General features: G+C 36.3%; 2 protein-coding genes across 3 annotated transcripts; one reads left to right on the top strand and one right to left on the bottom strand.

The window, feature by feature from the left end:
* Window positions 1–4: 4 nt before the first annotated feature.
* On the bottom strand, window positions 5–14,408 carry scn1ba (sodium channel, voltage-gated, type I, beta a). 2 transcript variants are annotated; one of them, XM_079625893.1, is made up of 6 exons: window positions 12,554–14,408; window positions 6,375–6,541; window positions 5,102–5,339; window positions 3,302–3,443; window positions 2,425–2,496; window positions 5–2,335 (listed from the first exon to the last, which is right to left on the bottom strand). In XM_079625893.1, the coding sequence occupies exons 1-5, from the start codon at window positions 12,603–12,605 to the stop codon at window positions 2,430–2,432; spliced, it is 666 nt and encodes a 221-aa protein (XP_079482019.1). In that variant the 5' UTR covers window positions 12,606–14,408; the 3' UTR covers window positions 5–2,335; window positions 2,425–2,429. The 2 variants fall into 2 exon arrangements, with proteins under 2 accessions (XP_079482019.1, XP_079482020.1); XM_079625894.1 differs by lacking the exon at window positions 2,425–2,496 and having other exon boundaries at window positions 2,161–2,335; window positions 12,554–12,699.
* Window positions 12,623–22,903, top strand: psmc4 (proteasome 26S subunit, ATPase 4). Its single transcript, XM_079625885.1, has 12 exons — window positions 12,623–13,051; window positions 17,972–18,077; window positions 19,036–19,134; window positions 19,287–19,473; window positions 20,033–20,179; window positions 20,289–20,398; window positions 20,486–20,579; window positions 20,906–21,073; window positions 21,314–21,390; window positions 21,527–21,695; window positions 22,298–22,353; window positions 22,477–22,903. Exons 2-12 carry the CDS (start codon window positions 18,042–18,044, stop codon window positions 22,588–22,590), a joined length of 1,257 nt encoding a protein of 418 aa, XP_079482011.1. The 5' UTR covers window positions 12,623–13,051; window positions 17,972–18,041; the 3' UTR covers window positions 22,591–22,903.
* Window positions 22,904–24,582: the final 1,679 nt, after the last annotated feature.

Here is a 24,582-nt window from a genome sequence, read left to right as displayed (position 1 = left end):
TTTTAAATGCATTTTATTTCATACTATCATGTCCTGTCATCATTTATTTGGCAAGCAACATTTTCACTATAACATGAAATGCATCCTGGAAGTGTGGAGGCTGTGAAGTCTGTACAGACTCCCACAGAGGTGCAGACATTGTCTGACAGTGACATCGCAGTGACTCAGAGAAATCTCTCTATGGTTCTGGGTACCATCTATGTTTTAGTATAACCACAGCACTAAAAGCAGCTGGTCGTGTTAAAGTTTTGCGCGTTTATGACTGTTCATAAAAGTGCATTTAAAATCATGCAGTAGAAATCTACCAACTGACCAACCTACGAATGAAAGATATAAAAGTAAGAAAGCCAGAGCTAAGAAGTCTCAAGAATGTTGATTCATGCATAAAAGGCAGTGAGACTTTGGCAGTGTAGTGCTGCCCTCTGTAGTCACTACCCGAAATTGGCTACTAAGAGGGAGAGGAAAGACTGGAAGGTTTTTTTTTTTTTTTACCGCACTTGTGAATGAATACAATTGATTCCTGCTTTCTCAATCCGTTTTCTTTCGAAATCTTCATGCATTAAGAGCCAGAGACTAGAGCATCCGTCCTTTCTGGGTCATTCTCAATCGTCATGCAGCCCTTGATTATCTCGTCAGCAAAGACAAAACCAAAAGCGGAGGGATGATCAGGACATTACAAATGATTAATAGCACAGATCCTCTACGGCACATAATATATTTCATTATCACGTGAGTTTCGGTAGCTGATCTAGACTATGAAATTTTAGACAACAATGTACTATGATTATAACATATGTGACATTCATTTGCCTTGCATTTATTTATTTTAAGAGAACGAGTTGAATAGCTTTATATGCTACTGGCAAGTTCTGCTTTTCACCATGAATGGATATTTAGGTGCTAAATATATTTACTGTTTCACACCAAGACAGTAAAGACTAAATACAGAGAGCTGGTGTACTGTTTTGTAAATGAAAAGAACAGTTTAAATGTACACTATGTAACTTGTTTTTTCAAAATTAAGGCTCCTTCAAATGCCCCTTTCGTTTCCGTGAAATGAAGGATACAACAGATGATCCTTCGCGGGCCTACCCCAGAATTAATTGTGCGCCAGTGAGGACAGGAGCTTATTTTTTATTTTTAGAGAAATTGTTTATACTCTTATATACAGAAATGGAACATGATGAACAATGTTTTCAGACAGTTTAATATAACTTAATTTAATAATTAAGTTATAATTAAATTTTTACTGCTAGACTAGAGGGACAAAAGTTACATAGTGTACCTTTAAGTGAACTATTATGATTCAGTAAGAACGTTTTAAAAGTAATGGTTAGCTTACATGTGCTTTGTTAAATGAGTTCTGGTTCAAATCCCCTGTATGTGAGGGACTGTACTCAGATAGGAAGCTCTTGTAGTAAATGTGCATTCTTATTTGTTGGCATTAGTTATGTAATGCTAATCACAGTTCCCAGCTGCCAAATTTGAGATTTTCTGTCTGATTTCTCCGTCTATATATATATTAGGGGTTAAACGGTTAAAACCGTGCTTTAGTGAACAAACTATATTTCTGTCTTTAAATATTAAAGTCTGTCAATACTGCTGCAAATGGCTGCAAAACGCTCTTCCTGCTGCGATTTAATGTTTTTTTCTGGAAAAGATTTGAAGCGCCTGCAATTTTGGATGCAAAATACTGGCGTGAATTTCATACATTTACAGATATGGATGCAACTTTCCCAGCCAAAGTGCGAAACTCAAATTACATTCTGCATACAGAAAAATTCTGCATTAAAACAACGCTACACATGCGTGCGAACCGAATGAATACGTTCAACGTTACACCCTTAATATATATATTTTAATAAGGATTTTTTTTTTTTTTTACTATTTTTATATTACTTTATGTATTTGTGATCTTTAAAATAATGATAGAAATTGATGTTTTCACATATATAATTCGATATTGATTAAATCATGTTTATATATATATAATTTTATTTTTTTAATTTTTTTGCTCTTGCTCAGTAAATATATACACTATGATATTTCTGATGTCCTCTGGCTCAGTAGATATACTGGTGACTCATTTTGTATCACATTTAAAGCTGATTTCTTGTGTAGAAAAAATTCAAAAATGAATGCATAATTCATTCGTTAACCTTAAAGTTGTTGTCTAGGACCTTAAACCACAAGACTTTTTATGTAACGTGTGACTGCATTTCCCTGATGTAGAACAGTTGTTGTGAAAACAGCAGCCCGTGGTTATGGCAGAGCGCCGGTGGGGATGTCATGATGGATGGAGCTTCAAGCTTCTGGCTTCAGACTTTTTTTGGACCTGAAATGAAACAAAAGGCAGATGGTTAAACAGACACGAAACAGAGGAAGTCTAGATGTGACCATAAGAGTTACATTTAACAATCCCACCTGTGTTATTCTGTCACCGCTACACCTGCACAGTTATCTTTGCTCTCCGAGGTTATAGCTAAATATTCCGCCCTGAGAGAATAGGAAGGATGGAAAGAAGGCAGAAGGGACAGAAAAGGTAATGAAGAAAAGAACAGCAACAAGAACTTCAAAAAGTTTTGAGAACAGCAGCTTGCAGAAAAATATAGATCTTTTTGGGATTGTGGGAAATCTAGATTTGAAGGAAGAAAAGCAGTGGAAACTAATAAAAGACAGGCGGAAATGTAATTGTCTCCTATTTTACGTTGGCTGTCAAAAGCTTGCAAATAAAAAATTGTTTATTTGGTAAAAAAAAAAAAACAGTAATACCGTAAAATATTATTACATTTTAAAATAACACATTCTTCTGTAATGTAAATATTCTGAAATATTTTTTAACATTATAAATGTATTTACTGTTACTTGAATCAATTTAATACGTCTAACTCAAACGTTTAAATGGCAGTGTATACGTTTACACAAAAATATAATATAATGTAATGTATTTCTTGATCAAATAAGCCTTGCTTGAGCATAAGAGACTTAAGTTAAAACATTACAAAACCTTAATTATTCCAAACTTTTGACAGAAATGTACTAATTAAAGATCCCATACAATTGAATGTGAAGTTTTTTAGTGCATGTTTGTTTGCTTTGAATCCATGTATATGCTAATGCACTCCAGATAGAGTTCAGCTCATCTTCCACTCAGGGCCGCATACGCCCTTCAGTATATTTTGCCCCAAATTTCCTGTTTTAATAGGACATCTTTAATGGTCCCTAATGTGGTAGACAGGTGTTTGTCATCAAGTAAGAGCAAACCGTTCGGAAGTGTTTAGAAAATGGAAACGTGACTCACTCGCGCTCTCTCAGCGCTTCCTCTCCCGCTGCTGCGATCTTCCTGTAACAATAGACCATCTCCACCAACAGCCATAACTGCAGCCCGATGATAGACACGTACATCATGACCTCGGATAAGATGGACGCCAAGCTTCGTGAAGCTAGTGAGATCAAATTCAGTAGAGTTCAGTCTTTCATAACTTTCACATTTTCATATATTCCTTAACACCTGATCTGAATTACTACTCTTAAAATCACAATCAAACACTGATAGAAGGAAGTTCAAAGTACGTTCTGAACAGGTTTCAGTTCTCAAGAGTCAGTATTTTGTAAGACAGACACAGCTGTAGTGACATCAGTGCTGATGTAGGCCCGACTCTGACACGTCTGATTGAATTATCACCGTCAGCATATGTGACAAGACGGCTTCTGTCCCGGTGGACATCCATGTTCTCAGCAGAAGCGTCAAACCAAACATGTGGCCCTCACATTACTCAGAAGTTGGTTTTGAGTGTAGCTTCCAACAAAAAATTACAATTTGATCAATTGGCCATTCTTTTGACATTGTATTGAAGGGGGAAAGTGTTTGTCAAAAATACTCTTCACTTTTCCCTCATAAACTACAAAAGGAGATATTGCCTTGATCACTGGCTGTCAAAATGTTTATAATTGTACATTAGTTTGAGGTTTGAACACTATTAAAAAAAAACAAAGCCTGTTTTTAACCTCAGAGTCAAAAATATAACTGGTACTTGGGAAATGAAGCTTAAAGTAAGTCCTAATTGTGATATATAACATTATTACAAGAGAAATAAAAGACAAAATAACAGTTTTATTTTTATTTGTGGAAATAGGCTTCCATAGATCCTGGACTCCTTACACTACTTCACTACCATTGTTATTTTAGTACTTTAGTACTATTTATTGATACTTTATAAAGTATTTATTATTTTGAATTAGCTTTTATTTTCAGTTTTCATTTTCATTTGAGTAATTTTTCTGTGATTTTGTCATTTATATACATTTTTCAATGTTTAAAGCACTTATTTTTTGTCTTTATCAGTTTTAGTAGCTTTAGTATTTCAACTTAAACATATTTTCTTTTCATTAAGTTTTTCAAATAATATTTTTTACTTTATCTCATCTCAGCTTTATTTTAATTAACAAAAATGATATATAATAGTTTTATTTAACAAAAACAATACTGCTGACTACTTGACAAACGGAACACGATCAGCATCTTTAGTCATTTTACTTATTGTTTATTCTGTTTCCTGGTTTCCTCGTCATGTTTTATCTTGCCTAGAGTCAGGGCTGGCAAAGTGTTCCTCATATAACACACTATGATTATTAGAGCAGTTAAAGTACTGATTTGAGAAAAAGCTGAAAGAAAAATGTATAATGGTGCTACGTCAATCCACAATATAAATACTGCAAATATATATATATATCATGCCTTAGATTCTTAAACATCCTTGCTTTTACAACACTAAGCATTTGGTGAGTCAAGGACACAGATAATGAACGCCCTGGTGCTGCTGCTATGAAAACACTTTGCTTTCAGGGCCATGAAAAGGCAATGACAGTGTCCTTGCTTTTGGCATTTCAAAGGCATTTCTATTCAGTGTTGACTCATCTGTCTTCATGAACACACTTGTGTTTCTTGGCTGCATTGCAGAGGATTGTGTGTGTGTTCTGTCAGGCCAATGATGTTATAACCCTCTAACTCTGATTTGTGCCTGCATAATACATTTCAAAACCTGTCTCGTTTGCATTTGTTTCCTCTCCTGTAAATGTCATTCTATTTTAAAAAACATACCATGGCCCACTACGTTGAGGCTGATAAACTTGGCGGTGCTGGTGCGGTACTCATAATAGGGGAAGATGAGCATGCGGTTGAAAAAGCATCGATAGGTGCCGGTGTCGTTGAAGGTGACGTTGAGGATGTAAATTGAGCCGTCTTGCACATCATCCGTTTTTTTACTGCCGTGCCAGGCCAGGCGGTCATCGAAGCGGTCATCCAGTATGTAGCTTGACATTTCTGAATAACTGTAGATCTAATTGTAAGAAATAAGAGTGAGACCACTGTGGCAAATAACCAGTGTGAAGTACACAATATTTGATTCAATACCCAAAACAACCTTTTTGTTATTCTCCAATATTTTGTCTATAAATAGCAGTTATTGTCTGTATTTTGCTCAACACTGCTCCCTGTCTACAGAAGAGAACTATGACGATAACTGTCATGCAAAAGCTGTAAATGTATTGAAATTTTCAATTTTGGTTTTCCAAACTCAATGCAATGAGTAAAATCTATAAGAAAAAAAAAAGATTTTGAGTTTTAGTCTTGTTTAAATCAGTTCATAGGCTAGATTCTGTTCTTAGTAGAGTAAAATCGGACACTAATAAGTATTTATGACATTTACACCTTATTACATTGAAATATTGATTTTACAAATCCTTATCCTTTATGAATATCCGGAGAGGTTATGGAAATGAATTCCCACAGGACATAGTAATGCTGTGCATTACTTTAAATACGCCAATAACTTTTAAACTATAGAATTATTAAAATATGAATACAAATATATGAATAAACTAGTAAAAAAGTGTCTCTCATTCTCTTTCATTCTTGCATAACAAATATAATTCTAGTAATATTATATGCTAAACTATCTCACACAAAGGATTATGGCATAACACTCAAAGAAGCCTATTAGGTAGTATAAGTAGTTCTAATGGCAGAGGACTTCTTCTTTACCCTCCTCGTAAACGTACTCAAAGTAAAGTGTGCTGTAAATTGCAGTAATTCACTTCTGGCCACTAAGATGGTCGTAAATAATGCACGAGTCGATATTGTCCTTGCATGAAAAATGCAGCAGTCTCAAATCTGCTTTGTTTTATTTTACCATGGAAATAATTAAGTTGCATTGATTCCTGTGTGCATGCCAGTTTGCACCCACACAGCTGTGCTAGAGCTTTTGTGCGTGTAAAAAGGCACCTGCACATTCATTTAGGTAATGCGTTGTACGGGGGGAGCAGCATCTGTGTCTCTCAAACACGTAAAGTCTGGTGTTTGGTCTTATACTCACGTGTGAAAATTCACTCTCGCCTCTGGCCATGAACCACCAGTCCACTGTGGCAGAGGCCGGCACTTCCCCTCTCATCTTGCAGGAGATACAGCCCAATTTGAAGCCTTTACCCGCCACTGCCTCCGTGTCGGAGTCCACCTCCACACACGCCCCATGGCAGAGCCAAGCTACGGGAAGAGGAAGACAGTCATTCAGTGACAGAAACATCGAAAAAATAATCGTAAAATGCTCTATTAAGTCTTTCTGATGCCCACTTTTTTGTTTTGAACTGACAGGCATTAGTAATTTTTTTTCCTTCTTTTGTTTGCATGCATTCCCTTTTTTGGGGGGGTGGGGGGGTTGTGCACGATGGCATTTTTAGTTCAAGGCAGAGCATTTTCTTGCAAGCTTTATTTCCACTCATAAAAACTGTTTGTTCAGTTAAAATAGTCCCAATTAACTGCATCTCAGACCACAGTATTTGCTTAAATGTTTTTTGCTTGTTTTTTTGTCTTCAAAATTCTTTGAGGGGAAATAAATAGTATGTTGTGTGATCCTTTTTGAGTCATTAATCTACTTTCATTCATATATAGATGCAAGTCTCTATATATGCCTAGAAGTCGCAAACACTTGCAGAAAGGAACACACCTGATATTCCAAGTATCTTTCTCTCACACTTCACCCTGCTGTTCCCACAGAGACCTCTGCATCGCTCTCAACCACTGATCTTTTTGCAATTCTGACCTCTGGAGAAGTATTTATATATGTGCAATGAGATGAGGTGACAAGAAACATTGCACACACATCAATCACAGCTACAGATTTACATTATTAACTACAGTCGTCCTGCTGTTTCGGGTTTTTTTTACAGGCATCTCTTTACTGTAATATTCAGGAAAATATTATTACATTTCAATATTCTTTTGATTGCTAAGAGAAAAGGAGGAAGGATGAAAAAGTAAAAATTGGTGCCACCCCAACTGGAAGACAAGAGAGGGAAGAAAACAAGGGAAAAAGAGGGAGACAGAGAGTTAAACGTTTTCAGTGTTACATCCATCACATCACTGATTATCATTGACAGATTATTGATTTATTGAGAGGGAGAACAAGGGTAGATTGAAGAGGAAAAACAATGATCAATACAGAAATACTAGTTTCAGAGGAAAGGGAGGAAGGGTCTAATAATCATCACATCATGCTGACACACTCCTAAAACAAGCTCATTATTAAGCAAGCCAATAAATGCCTGATATTTCAATAACATTAAACTAATCATCTTAATGAGGCATCACAACTTTGATATCTACAGTACGACAATGGATTTCAATTTTGAGATTCGTTTAAGATTCCATTGAACGGTGTTATTATTGTTTTTGACAATTATCTTTAAAGTCGTGACGAAATGTAAGTAACACATGTAAGTTTTCTGGGGACATCAAAGTTGGGAGGAAAGGAGACATCTCCCTTTCCCTTTAAAAGCCATGAGGGACAGTGCACACGCGATAAGCTGACCTCAGACATAAAAACTGCCGCCTAAACTTCTGTCAATGTCACCGCGGGGGCAGGGTCGTTACATAACCCCTTTTTACAGAGATTACATTATGCAACTTATTCCAGATTAGACTGCACAATGCCCGCTTAATCCCAGGATTGAATTAATGCATTAAAGAGTTGAATTAAACAATTTTTTCAATTGCTTTTTTGGACGGAAATGTGAGACATATACAATTTTGCTAACGCTTTTATCCAAATCAATTTACATGGCATTCAAGGTAAACATTTAATACATTTATTGGGAATTGAGCCCATGACCTTGGTTTATTTGCACCATGTTCTACTGTTTGAGCTACAGGAACACTGTGGTGCAATGAGAGATTCAAGGAAAGAGAAGAAAAAGCCGTTTGAGAGCTGATTCAGGCTTTCTCCATGTAAACAAGAAGACGAGGACAGCGTTTCCATGCCAGCCAGCAGTCTCAAACTGTATAGCAGTGACATACACACTCTGGCCCCTCGGGAAATGGCAAAGATCTGAGACGCACACTGAGCTCCAGGGTGGAGACTTTCCATAGAAACAAAAGCTCTTTGATACGTCGCCCAATATGATGTTGGCCAGTATGTTGAACCCACATATTCTCATCTCCGTCCACTCCCGTCTTTAATCTAATCTCTAAAATTAATCTACAATGAACGATAATGTTGGTGACCCCAGTCGAGGGTATATGGCAAACGCCAGTGATATTTCCCCAGGCGACCAGATCTAAAGACAAAGCCTCTTCTTTTTTAGATTTAAGACACTGGGATTCTCACAATCGGTTCTTGATGCTGGGATAACGAGTGTGCTGCAATTGCCATAAAGAATAACCAGCAAGAGACAGTCCTTCATATAAAATGTCCTTGTTCACCCTCGCCCTGATTTAGCATTCACGCGTTCTCCGTCCTCCCCATCGTCTCATCCTCTTTCCGACACACACGCATACGCACTCAGACACACCTTTCCTCACATGCACATCACTTTTCCACAGTGCCAGACCTGTGCGTGCATGAAACCTGCGACACTGCTTTCTGCAGGAGCATGACAGTGCTGGATTCTGCTGAAAATCTGCTTAGAATACAAAGACCTTGCTCCTCATTGGTTTGCCTGTTTCTAGGCCACCGTTTTCAACCTCTGTTAAACTGTTAATCGCCATCTTCCTTCTCCCCCCCGAGCCTTTCTGCTGTACGAATAGGTCTAATCAGCAAAATAGACTTCCTGTCTGCTAATGCTCAGCGGTCTTGACTGTTGGCCAACAGATCCATCATAGATTGCTTGATCAGCAAGACATGTTAAATCATATTAAAATATATTTGGCTTTTTTTTTTCTTCGTCATATGGTTTTGTCACAGTAGTGGTTTATGTATTAAGTTTCTTCAATTGCCTTAGAATCGCTATTTATCATAATTGCTCATATGTAGGGTGTTTGTTCATCGAGATGCACCAAAATTATAATTACAATGCAGGTTGATATAATTATTTTCATAAATAATAAATTCATAAAAAATAAATGACCTATATTTCAATTATATAATATTTTTGTCTAAATAGAAAATATGAAATGCAAAAAAAAATAAAATATATATATACAGTGCTATGCATAAGTTTAGACACCCATGCTAAAGTTGACTAAAAAGAGGAATAAAAAATCATCTTTTGGAAATTTAACTTAATGCCTTAATTTAAAAAAATAGGAAAAATCCAACCTTTAAGGACACCAATTTTCTTTGTGAATGAATAATGTATCGTAAATAAATAAATTTTCTTCCTTAAAATACAGGGTGCATAAGTTTGGACAACCCTATGTTAAATTCCCATAGAGGCAGGCAGATTTTTATTTTTAAAGGCCAGTTACTTCATGGATCCAGGATACTCTGCATCCTGATAAAGTTCCCTTGGCCTTTGGAATTAAAATAGCCCCACATCATCACATATCCTTCACCATACCTAGAGATTGGCATGGTTTTATTTCAGTTAGCCTAACAGCTGGTTTGATTTGCATTGAGAGATGATCTTATGGAAAGTACTCCATGCCAATCTCCAGGTATGGTGAAGGGTGTGTGATGATGTGGGGCTATTTTAATTCCAAAGGCCAAGGGAACTTTATCAGGATGCAGAGTATCCTGGATCCATGAAGTAACTGGCCTTTAAAAATAAAAATATGCCTGCCTCTATGGGAATTTAACATAGGGTTGTCCAAACTTATGCACCCTGTATTTTAAGGGAGAAAATTTATTTATTTACGATACATTATTCATTCACAAAGAAAATTGGTGTCCTTAAAGGTTGGATTTTTCCTATTTTTTTAAATTAAGGCATTAAGTTCAATTTCCAAAAGATGATTTTTTATTCCTCTTTTTAGTCAACTTTAGCATGGGTGTCTAAACTTATGCATAGCACTGTATATATATATATTTGTATATTTTTTAAGTATAGGGGATTTATTCATCAAGATGAATTACAATTAAAATTCGAGTCAATATGATATAAGCTGATAATTATTTCCATAAATAATACATTAATAAATTACCTGTATTACATTTCTACACTGTCTATGTGTACACTGTCTATACATACACACACACACAAAAATAAATACTATATATTTATATATAAATATATACTATATACTCCGCTTCGCGTCGGGGTCCCGATCAGCCTGTCGGGGGTGTATTCGCTATAACAACCGCCTCGCTATACATTATCCCTTACATATTACAATGCTATAATATTTTCAATGGTAAAAATAACAGCAAATGGATTTGGAATATCAATGGATGGACTGTTCCTTTAAGGCTCAGCATTGGGAAGGTCATCATGATAAGCCATTACCGTTGTGCCCTTGAAAAAGGCATTTAACCTCAGGGTGCTCAAGGGGGAATGTCGCTGTAATACGTTTTGTAGTACCTACCATTATATGGTGACATTGCCATTAAATGCTAGGAATAAATTACACCGGCCCTGACCGCGTGACAATTTGATCAAATCAGAGACAGTAGTTTGGACATTCTGAGTGTATAATACAAGGAGATAAGCGAACACCGGGAACTCTCTTTCTGTCTCACGCTTTCATTCTCACACATCTTTCTGTCCATCTGCCTTTGCTCACTCCTACGTTTCATCTCCAATAAAATGTTTCATCTGAATAAAAACATTTCCTTAAAGCCCCTTTTCCTTGGTGATTCTGTGAGATTAATTACTGTACCAAAAATGTGTTACACAAGTACAGTTGTGTAACAGTTCACAATTTGACTCCTAGCATTAAGGAAATATGAAGCAATATTAGCCTACGTTTTTAGAGTGAGTTGCTCTGGATAAGAGGGTCTGCTAAATGCTTTAAATAGTAATCTACAAGGGATAAAGTGCAGTTCATCATACTTTTTTTTCAGCAGACACAAACTTAAAAAGTGTGTCATTTAGTTACAATACTTTAAGAGAATTATATGAAATAATAAAGATTTGCATTCGTTAGGCATAATAAACCATTTTAACAGTTAAGCAGCTGATAACTAGTCGGTTTACATAACCTGCTAGTACAGGATATACTGAACACATATCCTCATAATGGATGTCCCGAAACAAGACACGAGGAGAGATACAAATCCTCACTGCGTAAACTAGGACATCTATCACTGAGGCATAATTGACAACACCTGTTCCCCGGAGAGCGATTTATTTCCATCACTTCCCTTCAGTCACAGACGAAAGAGATTCAGGCTATGAACAAGCGCCGACAGACACACATTTTGAACACTCGCCATAAAACCTCAAGAATCACAACGCAAAACAAAGAATTCACGACTGGAAGATAATAACAGCTTGTGACAGAAGCAACCGAGCTTGGGCAAGAGCTATATTTCTGTCTGGATCACCCCGATCACCCATGACTCTATTTTAGCATCAACACATGCTCTGCTGAAAGTGACAGCTGGTTTGGGTTTTTACTCAACAATCCATGAACCCCCAAAACCCATAAACACAACCGCTTTGAGCTAACACTAATAAAACAAAAAGCAAAGACATACTATTACTGGACCGGTGCTAAATTGCCCTGATTGTGTCAGCAAGAAATTAAAATAAAAAATATGTCATTAAAGCAATTTATCACTTCAGTTGCATTATATTTTTAATATAACATCTAATAATTCATTAAAAAATTCTTAAGAATACATGAGCTATTTCTTGTGATACCGATACAGTGATTTATATATATATATATTATATTATATAGGCCTAATATACATCATTATTTTAATATATGGTGTATATATATATTTACTATATATATATTAAACTTCACTATATATACTATTTACTGTTTGTATAGTAAACAGTATATTAAATATTTATATACAAACATGCAATATAAAATAGAAATATAAAATATATAAATAATAATAAATACGTATCTATATAATGTATATTGTGTAAATTGTAATTATCTTTATTATAGTGTATAGTGTTACAGTATCCATCTAACTATCTATTCAAATCACTTTAAAATACTAATAAAAAACGCATGACAGCAGCAGATACAATTTAGCTTGAAAGCGGATTCTTGCTATACAGTACATGTACCAGCAGCTTTATCATGGCCTGACTGACACAGATAAAGGATGTGAGGCTTGAAATGTGTGTCTCAAATGTTTCATAGTGCACTTAGACTCACCGTGTGTTAAACACAACAGCACAGGGACCCACAGAAGTCGCACCACAGACATCTTCTCAGATGATAGCCGCTGCTTTCAGAGTCGTGCTTCTGTCTTTCACACACATACACACACACACACACACACACACACACACACACACACACACACACACACAAAGACGCAAAAACAGGCTCAAATTGATGAGCAGGAGGTCTCGGCAAGTAGTCCACAGTGAGACAGGAGCTTTGCGAAAAATTGCGTCCCCTGGATCTGTGAACAGGTGAGCTTGACAGTGTGGAAAACAGTTCGGGCAAGAAGATGATAGTTGGCTTCCTTCTTAATTCAGAACCTGATGATGTTTTCCTCCTGTCCTTCCTGCCGGGTGGGAGATGAGTGTTTTGATGAGGAGCAAGGGAGTATCAGAGATGTGACGCCGCCCTCTGTGCAGGCAATCGATCCAACAAGTCCAGAGTATTCAGTTACTCCATGAAAGCTGAGATGCTACTCGAGTTTCAGTCAGTAACTGTTCTTCTTGACCTATTTATTTGTTAGCCAGTGCTTTTTTAAGTGATTCAATATTCTGATGAATATCTGATCTGATTTCTAAAATATATAGAGAGATATTTACTAAACTACATAGTTTTCTTGACAGTGGAAGACTTGGAGCTGAGGTTGTGATTAGTTTTAAATGAGAATTTTATGCAGATAATGGAAGACAAGTGACATTAACTAATGGTTTTGTGTTATACATTTACGTTAAACATCAGTTGACTGATTTAACCTGAGAAGAAAGAAACCATTTGAAGTGATCCAATCTTTGCCACAGTGAGTTTGAAACGGTAAAATGGATCTCCTAAATTATTATGTGTCTTTGGCTTCATGCAAACATACATTCACACATTCGCTTCTACACTAAATTATATTTATTGCTTATGTATTTTGTGAATTATTGCTTATGTTAATGAGTGATTGAGAGGATATATCTCTTAGGATCTTGATCTTAACTTTAAGTTATAGGCTTATAGCCAATTATGAATAGGAATGATCAGCTAAATGTATGAAATTAGGTAATTTAGCCTACATTGCACTGTACATAAAATATTAACAGTAGCTAGATTTAGCAGGCTGCCTATTCAATAGTTGGTTTAATGTTTGTGTCTTTCTCTCATTTAAATAAATGCATGTGAAGTCGCTAACACATGCAGTAAATGTTTACTATGACCGGATGTAGTTTTGCTCTGCCATCTGTAATTTTTGCCAAAGCGTCTGTATTTCCAAATGTCAAACATCAAGGCACATGTCTAACAGCGCGTAATGATCACCAAAAATATGCTAATAATACATCATTCATAGGTCTACATTACATAAATGAATTAAATATAATTTCAAATACACTCCCTTTAGTCTTTTGAACACTATTCAGTGGGTACAACCAACGTTGCCCTTTTTCTTATTATCTGCTGATGCAAATGCCAACAACGTCGATGGTGTTTCCCCTGTCAACAATAATAAACGTGACCAGGGTGCTTGTTTTGAGGTTTGAAATATCTCTCAGCCTACCGTTACCGATTACCACACGTATTTAGTCAAAACAACATTTCTTCCCCACGTTTGGTCTTCATTCAGCTGGTTACGATCCCCAAAAACGGCTTCTCTGTGGATGAAGTCGCTCGCGCGGTTAAATCAATCCGTTGGTCACGTCACGCGGGGTGTTTATTTCAGGGTCACGGAAATTAACCAGATTGTGCTGTAGTTCCTGCATAAATGTTCGGTCTTGAAATTATGATATGCACAAAAGAATCCGTTAGGACCGGAGCAGCACCACACGTTAAGCCAAAACGTGGTGCGTTCATTGACGATATCTCTGTCTGTACAAGGGAAGATGCTGCGTTTGGGATAGGCGAGGAGGGACTGGGAGGTGAGCAGGGATGGGGGAGGGATACAGACTGACTGATGCATTGCAGTACAGTGGGATGGATGTAAAGCATGATTTCTAGGGGTTAAAATTGTCAAGTCAACGTAAATAGATGATTTATCGTCCTTACGTTCATTCATTCGGACATAAATCGGGAACCAGATTCCCAAACGAATCATTCGAACCGGTTTTGTTCGTTTGTGAATTGGATCCGAGTTATGAAAATATTCAATATAAACGAATGATTCATTCACTAATCGAACATCTTGACTTTTTTTATGAACACTTTAAACTCGGAAAGAATTCAAGAGCATGTTTGGGGAGTTTCAGTGACTGAACTTTTCATCTGTTCCTCCCAAAGATATCGTATCCTTTTCGTTTTGCCAGAAGAAATTACAGGTTTGGAACGAGTTTGAGTAAATCCACAGACAGTTTCATTTTGGACTGAATTAAAGCCAGTTGTAATATCGGTGTTTCACCTCAAGAGGGAGGTACACTTTCATTTATTATGTGTGAGCCACAATTGCAGAGAAATTAAAGGCTATTAAATGGGAACTGTATCATTGCTTGCGTGCAGTATAAAGAAGTATTTAAAATAAATAATGTTTTATAATTTCGTAAAAAATATATAGCAATATCTACATTGAATTGCTCTTCCTGGTTGATTTTTCTGCGACGAAACCACTTTATTTTTATTTTTTTATTTTTTTTAGCTTGACACAATATGAACGATTAATACGCTAAAAAATAAATACATTTGCTCAAGAATGCGTGCATTTTAGGCCATAATAAAACATTTTTAAAAAAAGTTTATTCAAATGACAAATGCATAGAATGTCACGTGTTTGAAGGCACGTGAACTCAAAGGTCCAAGACCAACATTCTATTTTAGATTTTGACATCATAATGGACATTATACATCACACAGAATCCTGGTGAAAAGACCTTCATTTGGCATCTGACTGTTATTGCCTGCTCAGTGCATGTTGTTGAAGAAGAAATCTTCACTTCAGCATTTAAGCATGTGTTACAGAGAAACAAATACTCTCCAGAATCAGGCACAGCTATGCGTGGTAGGCAAGCAGATTTTCGGCAGATCTTCTGGACCTTCCTTCTTTCCAGAGACTGGACAAAAGAAGTCAGCTTCAGGTGAAAGGGTTCCAGGACGTCGAGGGCCCAGACCTCCTACCTATTTAATGAATGTGGTACTGAGAAACGGCACAGACCCTTCTTGTGAGTCTGACCTGAAAGCCAGTGCTCACCCTTCCTTACAACCACCACGCATTCTTGCAAGTCAACCAGTGAGGATGGACAAACAAACGTCTCTGTCTGAAAGCCCTGTTGCTGTATCCACAAACATGCCTGTTCTGGAAGCAAGCCATGTTCCCGTGAAGCCTGTAGCTGGACACAACAAGTCAGCTGGACATTGCTTTTTGCCAGAGGCTGAAGACAAGACATCATTTTCAGGTGTAAGACCTCAAGGGCATCAAGGAGCCAGGTCTCTTAAGCATTTAATGGAAGTCTCGGTGAAAAACATCACATACCCTTCATGTGAGTCTGACCTGAATATCAGTCCTGACCCTTCTTTATCCTTTCTGTTCGAACTTCGACCAGTGAGAGTGGACAAACGTACGTCTCCGCGCCAACACCCTGTTGCTGTGTCCACAAACATGCCTGTTCCTGTGAAGGTTTTAGCTAGACAGAAGTCCATTTCAGGGGAAAGACCTCCAGGACATCGAGGGCCCGGAATTTCTTCAAATTTAATTGTTGTGGCAGAGAGAAACATCGCAGGACCTTCATCTGAGTGTGATCTGCAAGACACTGCTCTCCTTTCCTTACCCAGACTGCCCAGTCTCGCAAGTCGACCAGTGAGGGTGGACAAACGCACCTCTCTGTGTGAACGTCCTGTTGTGTCCACCAACATGTCCGCTCTGGAAATGACCTCTGTTCCTGTGAAGCCTGTTGCTGACCCACAGAAAAGAGGCAGTGTTGTTGTGGCAAGGAATCTTACGTTTTTTCAGAGTTCATTTGACGATGAGGGTGTCAAGATGAAGAGGGCGCAGCCACCAAAAAGAGTCTATCCTCTGGTTAGAAGATTTGCCTTTGATGGGAAGAAGCCAGACTTTACCGCTTGCGCCAGTTTTACACCCCAGACCCTGACTTTAAGCTTATAAAGCATCCACACGCAAAACATGATGATGAAGAAAAAGACAAAAAGATATTAAAAAATATTTTTTGTGCATCAGAAAGCTTTTTGTGCATCTAAAAAAAAATCCTTTGTTGATAAACATGTGTGAAAGGTGATGAAATGTACATTAAAAGTGCTTAATCATGATTTAAACAGCATTTAACAATTAATTGTATAGCACAAATGATTCCATGAAGAATATATACAACTATTGCATTATGAAAAGGCTTAATCTTTGGTCAGATGTTGTTTGTATAAATGACTACAAGTTTTGATGGAATTTTTTTCCTGATGGAAACCGTTTTTGTGGAACTGTTATGTGTTTTCAGGATTCTCTGATTAATAGAAAGTTAAAAAAGAACAGCATTTAATTGAAATTGAAATATTTTGGAACATTTTAAATGTTTTACTGTCACTTTTAATTAACTTAATGCATCATTGCTGAATAAAAGTATTAATTATTTTTAAAAACTCATATCATGTAAGGAAGAGGTGGCCTTTTAATTACAGAAAATACTAAATTTGTATAAACATACAACTCACAACAAATATGAAAACAAATATACATATATGAGGAGTGTATAAAGAAAAACAATTCATGCCAGAGGTAAACAATTACAAGAAGTTAAAGTGACGAAATGCTTTGTAAGTATTTTTGTTTTTAATATCAAAAGTAGTGCCATTTTGTTTCATTTCTTTCACAAGTTGGCTTAGCTTTAGCCCATTTCTTCACAACAATGTGATATTTTCCAAGTAAAATAAAAAGTTATGATAAAAATTTTTTTGAAGTCAATGGGAGTCAATTTTGGAGTCAATGGTAGGCCTATGCTGTACAAAAAAAAAGAAAAGAAAATTACATAATACAGATCAAAATGAAAGATATCCTACCCAAAAATGATCGGAAATACACATTCAAAGAAACGATGGATCACAGATTATTTAGCAACAACACAAATTTCACATGACACGAGTCTTCCATATCTAAATTGAAATGTTAAGTAGCCTAACCCCTTAACAGGGTACATTCTGTGTAAATTGTTTAAAGGATACCTCTCTACTTTATTATTTCGAAAAATGTGTTTGTTATTGAACAGTGCTTTTTTCCACTGAATGTTTTCATATGTAGATGACCAAAACACTGGCAAATAATTTTTCTTTAATAGCCTACACTTCTAATGTATCTGTTATCTTTTGCAATATTAATATATCCAATACATATAGTATCACTATATGAAAGGTTGGTGGTCCAAGTTAAGAGGGGAGAATCCAGGGTTTCCTAATAATGTTACAACTCTACTTGGGAGGGATTGCATTAATAGCGGTGTACTTTAGGACCCGGTGATTATTGACGGGACTTCACGTAGGCTATTCTGCGACGTGACGTCAGTTGCTGCAAGCAAACATGGAGGACGGCGGAGTGATGGTTGAGAAACCTCAGGTGAGATGTTATGTTGTGTTTTTAAGCATTTTACGAAGACAGGGCTGGCATATACATCATTGTTATCTTTAAAAGGTTCTCTTCTATGCAAACAAAACATATATATAGCAAAAACACAACTCTAAAGCTTAAAATAAACAGTCAAAAGATGCCGATTCATACAGCTCGCCGCAAATGCTCAGTCATGCCATTCGCTGACAGCGGCTAACGTTAGCATGTGTTCTCACGTTAATTTACAGAAGAGTATTGCTCACTGCTAACCTGTCAAAGTCAAATATTTACTTTTGATCATATTTGAGCTGTATATGATTATTATGAAAATATTTCTTCATTCGTTCACAGCCACAGAACATTAACTTATACATCGGTTAACCTATAGGTTAGCTATGTAGCATAGCAGTTGTATTTGTCATTTTATAAGGACTATTTTTTAACAAACCTTATATAATGTTTAACAGAACTGTTGCGCATGTACTTTTAAATTTGAATATGTATGAATAAATAATTTATCTGTTTCTTGATGGTTATTATAACAGTTTGTATAATTTATTATCTGTTATGCATGTTATGTTAATTATGTGTGATAATTGTTTATTTTGAATTATTGTAAATTTAATGTTATTAATCTAATTAAATCTAAAAAGTCAGGGGCTCCATAATATTAATAGTTATCCATATAAGTAATGGAAATGGCAGAAATTCACTGGGGGACGCTAGTTGAGGACATTTTATATTTTTGAACCACAGATGCAGAAAATCCCACTATTTTATGTATAACATTTTCCTAGTGTTTGGAGGCTTTTACATCGATTCATTTTTAATTGGAACTCCTTCGTCCACCCCCCCATTTCCTACCCTGATTATTATTTTTTAAATCTGTCTTTTAGATTTAATTGTATTGTGTGTTCATGAAATATTGCCTTACATCTGCATATTTGTGATCTTTTTGTCCCAACAGGAGGATGTGCCGGCCCTGCTGAATTCAAGGCCCCAGACCGGCTTGTCTTTCTTGGCCCCTGAACCAGAAGATCTGGAGGACCTTTACAGCAGATATAAGGTTTGTATGTTTGTGAGGTTTTTTGTGTGTGTGTGTGTGTGTGTGTTGACATGCTACTTGTCTTTCACAATATTGTCCACTGAATATTGACACTACACCACTTGTTGACACGCAATCACCGATGTTAATTGGCCCTCATTTCCACCCTGCAGAAGTTGCAGCAGGAGCTGGAGTTTCTGGAGGTGCAGGAGGAATACATTAAAGATGAACAGAAGAATCTGAAAAAGGAGTTTCTTCATGCCCAAGAGGAGGTAAAGAGGATACAGAGCATCCCTCTGGTCATTGGACAGTTCCTGGAAGCAGTCGACCAGAATACTGCCATTGTGGGTTCGACCACAGGTAAAAGGACCGATCTTTATGTAATAATATTAATTACAGTATCATCCGTGGACTTTAATTTACTCTCTCTTAAGTTTCAAAATGGCTTTAACATGTAAAATGTAATTTAAAATATATACCTTGATATTGAATGCACTGTAAAGGTCCATTCACACCAAGAACGATAACTGTTACAATAAATATATAGTTCTAAAAATTGTATATGATATATAAAAATGTGTTCTAATAATTGGCATTGGGAGGAAAACACGATGCATACATTTATTTACATATTAATCTTAATGGCGCTCTCAACAATGTGGGCAGCATCAGGATGTTCGCTAAGTATATGTATTTTGAACTTTTTATGAAGAATGAAAAATAACTTGATCGAGAGTATATCGGGGCCTTAAGAATAAACAGAACGATATCATCTGCTGGTGTCGACGCTAATGTAGTTATTGCTATAGTTATCTTTATAGTTAACTATAATTGCATGTACATTAGAAAATGTATGACATTGTAAATGTTTGTCATTGGATGCTACACAATTTGGCTTTATTTTTTTTAATTCCTTCAGGGTCCAATTATTATGTTCGGATTCTGAGCACAATTGACCGAGAGCTGCTGAAGCCCAATGCCTCCGTTGCGCTGCACAAGCACAGCAATGCTCTGGTGGACGTTCTGCCTCCAGAGGCTGACAGCAGCATCATGATGCTCACTTCAGGTATCAAACAGTTCCTTGTTTATCCTGTATTATGATATTAAGTTCCCACTTCTGAGTCAGTTGCTCCTCTGTTTTACTTTTAATGCGCTTCCTCTCTACCTGATCCTAGATCAGAAGCCAGATGTGATGTACGCAGACATCGGAGGAATGGACATCCAGAAACAGGAAGTGAGGGAGGCCGTGGAGCTCCCTCTCACACATTTTGAGCTCTATAAACAGGTTAGTATGTGCAGTCAAGTGCTTGTGGAAAACAAGTGGGTGTGTAGCAGTTTTGTTTGTCCGCTCACTTTCTGCTGTTGTTCTCAGATTGGTATTGACCCACCTAGAGGAGTGCTCATGTATGGCCCACCTGGCTGTGGCAAGACTATGTTGGCAAAAGCTGTGGCTCACCACACTACAGGTAGAGTCAGTTGTTGCTAGAGGCTTTCATTAGCTGCTTTTCCACCGTCAGGTCAGCTACAGAGAAACTGGGAAGTCAGTGACCAATCCATTACACACATTCTACCAGCACGGCACAAAATTCCGGTTTGTAATCGTGCCGTGCCAAACCAAGCTCAAGTGAAAATATAATTGGAACCATTCCTTACCGTTCATAGAACCGTTCGGCCCGATGGTGGAAAAGCGTCTGTTTTTACCTTTTTTGTTCAGGTCATTCCTGAACATTAGATGTAAATACATTAATAGATGATATAACAACTGTTATAATTGTGTTTTTATGTTTTATAGCGGCTTTTATTCGTGTGGTGGGATCTGAGTTTGTGCAGAAGTATCTCGGAGAGGGTCCACGCATGGTGCGAGATGTCTTTCGACTGGCCAAAGAGAATGCCCCAGCCATCATCTTTATTGATGAGATTGATGCCATTGCTACCAAGCGTTTTGATGCACAGACTGGAGGTATGCGTCCCTCTCAGGTTTTGACCACAAATGTTTGAACAGAAGTGTACATTGCCAAAAAAAGTAAATTGTCATGATTCACTCCGTAATCATGTCTCATTTCATGACATCCTGAAGAAGATATTTAGGGACACAAGTTATGCACTGTATTTCAAGTCTACTAATCCCATAAACCGAGATTTTTGTTCATGTGAACTAAAAAATCTGTCCTTTGACATTATTTTTTTTATATGTTTGCAGCTGATAGAGAAGTGCAGAGAATCTTGCTTGAGCTCCTTAATCAAATGGATGGGTTTGACCAGAATGTGAATGTGAAGGTTAGCAAAAACATATTCTTTCATCAACATGTCTTGTTTTTTTATGACCGTGTGGTAGTGTTACTCTCTTCATTCTGTTCTGCTCTAATACAGTATCAGTCTTTTTTGACATAGTGATTTATTCTTTCATTGACAGGTTATCATGGCCACCAACAGGGCTGACACACTGGACCCGGCCCTTTTGCGCCCAGGCAGACTGGACCGTAAGATTGAGTTCCCTCTGCCTGACCGTCGGCAGAAACGCCTGGTGTTCACCACCATTACCAGCAAGATGAACCTCTCTGAGGAGGTTGATCTGGAGGACTGTATCCTCTTGACCCTAAATAGTTTTTCTCATTATGAATATGATTACATTAAATCGTTAAGAAGAAGAAATTAGGGAAACTCAATATATGCAAGTAGAAGAAAATATTTCAGAAAATGCACAAGTTTGGAGTCAGTAAAAAAAATTATTGCAAATTTTAATATTTTATTTAGCAAGGATGTGAAGACCTTTTTATAATATTACAAAAGATTTCTATTTTAAAAATGATGTTCTTTTGAATTTTCTATTTATCAAAGTATCCTAAAAAAGTTTCCACATAAACATTAAGCAACACAATTTCTGAAGGATCACATGACACTGAAGACTAGATTAATGATGCTGAAAATTCAGCTTTGCAATAAATAATTTGTTATTTGAGTTTTTTAAATTAAAGTTATTTGTTTTAAATAATTTACAACATTTCTATTTTATTGTATTTTGAGAAAATAAAGACCGCTTTGGTGAGCATAGGAGACTTTTAAAAAAAATATATAGCTGATCCCAAACTTTTGAATGGTATTGAATCTCTTGTTTTAGAAGACTGTTATATGTGACTGTCAAGACCAAATAAATATTTTATAATTGCACTTAACAAAAATGCAGATGTGGCAAGGCCTGACAAGATCTCTGGTGCAGATATCAACTCCATTTGCCAGGAGGTGAGTTAGAAGAGACATAAAATAATTTTAAATGGTTTATTTATTTTTATTTAAGTTTTGATTACATTTCTTCAGCAAGTATATGTTTTCTGTTTTGATCAATCTCGTTTCTTGTGTCTATAGGCTGGTATGCTGGCTGTCCGTGAAAACCGTTATATTGTGCTGGCTAAGGACTTCGAGAAGGCCTACAAGACTGTTATCAAGAAAGACGAGCAAGAACACGAGTTTTACAAGTAGAATACTCAACTAGATATCAGCATTAGCTTTTACCCTGTTTGTTTCAGCCTTTATTTGTACGTACAGTGTAATGTTGAGGACATAACACTTGAACCTTGATTTAAACCTTCAGGGTTTACACTGCTTGTACTGGGACTTTGATTTCACAGGATTGTTTCAGATTTACATTATATAAAAATGGATGGAAAAAACAAACATGTACATCTTGTAAGCATTTTATGTATTCTGTTTAGTGAAGAAGAGAGACCTGCTCAAAGACAACCATTAAAAATGTTTCCATAATGACTCTAAATAAACATGTTTTTGAAAACAACCCTAATGAATGTAGGTGATTTTCAGCACAGACGTGAAAAGGAGTTTAGAAAGAACATTCATATTTGACAGCTACACAGATTTCACCCTGCTGATACTAACACTTTTTTGCAAGAGAGGTAATTATGAATAATTTACTGCCATTTTGTGAATATTAAGTAATCATGTAATCAAGAAATTAATCAATAGGCGGAAATTTTAATTACAGCAAATATCTGTAAAACAGCAGGTATTTTATTGTATAATTACAAAATGTGAAAATTCTTTAAAAAAATAAACACCATAACCTGTAAAATTACATTTATTTTTGACAGAGTATAATCAAGATTACATAATCAGTTACTATCCAGCACTATAAACCACTGCTATTTGTTGTCATTCAGATACTATATAGTTTTTGTTAATATTTTGAATTAGTTTTTATTTTTATATTTTCCATTGTAATTTTAGTTTAAGTTTTAGTAAAAAATAAAATGTCTACTATAGTTTTTTTTAAGTTTTTTTTTTTAGTTATTTTAGTACATCAGGTTAAACTAAATAAAGTTGAAATAAATAGCTGATATAAAATACGGTTTCTAATATTTTATTTCAGCAACAAAAATGCTTTTTTAAAAATGGTTTTAGTTTCAGTTAACTGTAATAGCCCTTATATAAACATAAAACACCTGACGTTTCTAAGAAATAACCTTGTCCTGAAGATTGCAAGTAGCCTAAACCTCAATTTCAATCCAAACCTCTTTCATAATTTCCTTATTTTGAATCGCAATTATTGCATCATTGTCTTTCACCACAAGATGGAGTTTGGTAACAAATAAAATGTGCACTGACCCTCTCAATATTATGAAAAAAAGAACAGAAAACAAAACCCTTTTATGCTTTGCCGTTTTCTTATCATTGTGTTTTGCTGCCACTTGAAGGCTAATCCAGTGTTTCCCAGCCCTGCTTCTGGATGCACACCAACAGTGCATATTTTGGATGTCTCTCTTATCTGACCCATTTATTTCTGACCTTGGAGTCTCTAACGAGCGGATTCAGGTGTGATTGATTAGGAAGAGTTGGAAATGGGTATTTTGGGTGTGCCTCTAAGGGCTGCGTTTACACTTGCCATTAATATGGATGTTGTCCACATACAAATTGAAAAGACAAGTGTAAACGCGTTTCTGATCGGAATGTTATCCGATCAGCTTGTCCAGTTTCGGAGGTAGTCGAGTTTACACTTGGCATTAACATGCGATCACCATGATCCGGATCATTAGCAAATCAGGACACCGTGCGTTTACATTTGTTCATATTAAGTAGCCTCTGTGTCTGGATAACCGATCGGATTTCCAAACAGTAGACTGTACCCATTGACTTCCATAGTAGGAAAAAAATACTATGGAAGTCAATGGGTACAGTGTATACTGTTTGGTTACCGACATTCTTCAAAATATCTTTCTTTGTGTTCAGCAGAAGAAATAAATTAATACAGGTTTGAAACAACTTGAGGGTGAGTAAATGATGACAGAATTTTTATTTTAAAGTGAACAATCCCTTTAAGCAATGTCCCAATTGCTTTCACTCACTCACTTTATTACTTTCCTGTGCAATCTCCATCCTTATATCAAATTACGTTTTTTGAATGAAGGAATATTTCCAGAGTTGATCATACAAAAATAACCATGCAAGTCACATCATCCA

The sequence above is a fragment of the Phoxinus phoxinus genome (genome assembly GCF_949152265.1).
Source record: "Phoxinus phoxinus genome assembly, chromosome: 10".
Lineage (NCBI taxonomy): Eukaryota > Metazoa > Chordata > Actinopteri > Cypriniformes > Leuciscidae > Phoxinus > Phoxinus phoxinus.
The sequence above is the reverse complement of the archived record's forward strand: the minus strand, read 5'-3'. Positions and strand labels throughout refer to the sequence as shown.

Bases quoted from the DNA above. Each gene is read 5' to 3' on its own strand.
- scn1ba (XM_079625893.1), bottom strand. From the start codon at position 12,605: ATGTCTGTGGTGCGACTTCTGTGGGTCCCTGTGCTGTTGTGTTTAACA. The intron at 3,444-5,101 runs GTATGTTTTTTA...TGATCTCACTAG, and splicing joins CCTCAACGTAGTGGGCCATG to CTTCACGAAGCTTGGCGTCC. The intron at 2,497-3,301 runs GTGAGTCACGTT...CTATTCTCTCAG, and splicing joins GAAGCGCTGAGAGAGCGCGA to GGCGGAATATTTAGCTATAA.
- psmc4 (XM_079625885.1), top strand. From the start codon at position 18,042: ATGGAGGACGGCGGAGTGATGGTTGAGAAACCTCAG. The intron at 19,135-19,286 runs GTTTGTATGTTT...TCCACCCTGCAG, and splicing joins ACCTTTACAGCAGATATAAG to AAGTTGCAGCAGGAGCTGGA. The intron at 21,696-22,297 runs GTATCCTCTTGA...ACAAAAATGCAG, and splicing joins GGAGGTTGATCTGGAGGACT to ATGTGGCAAGGCCTGACAAG.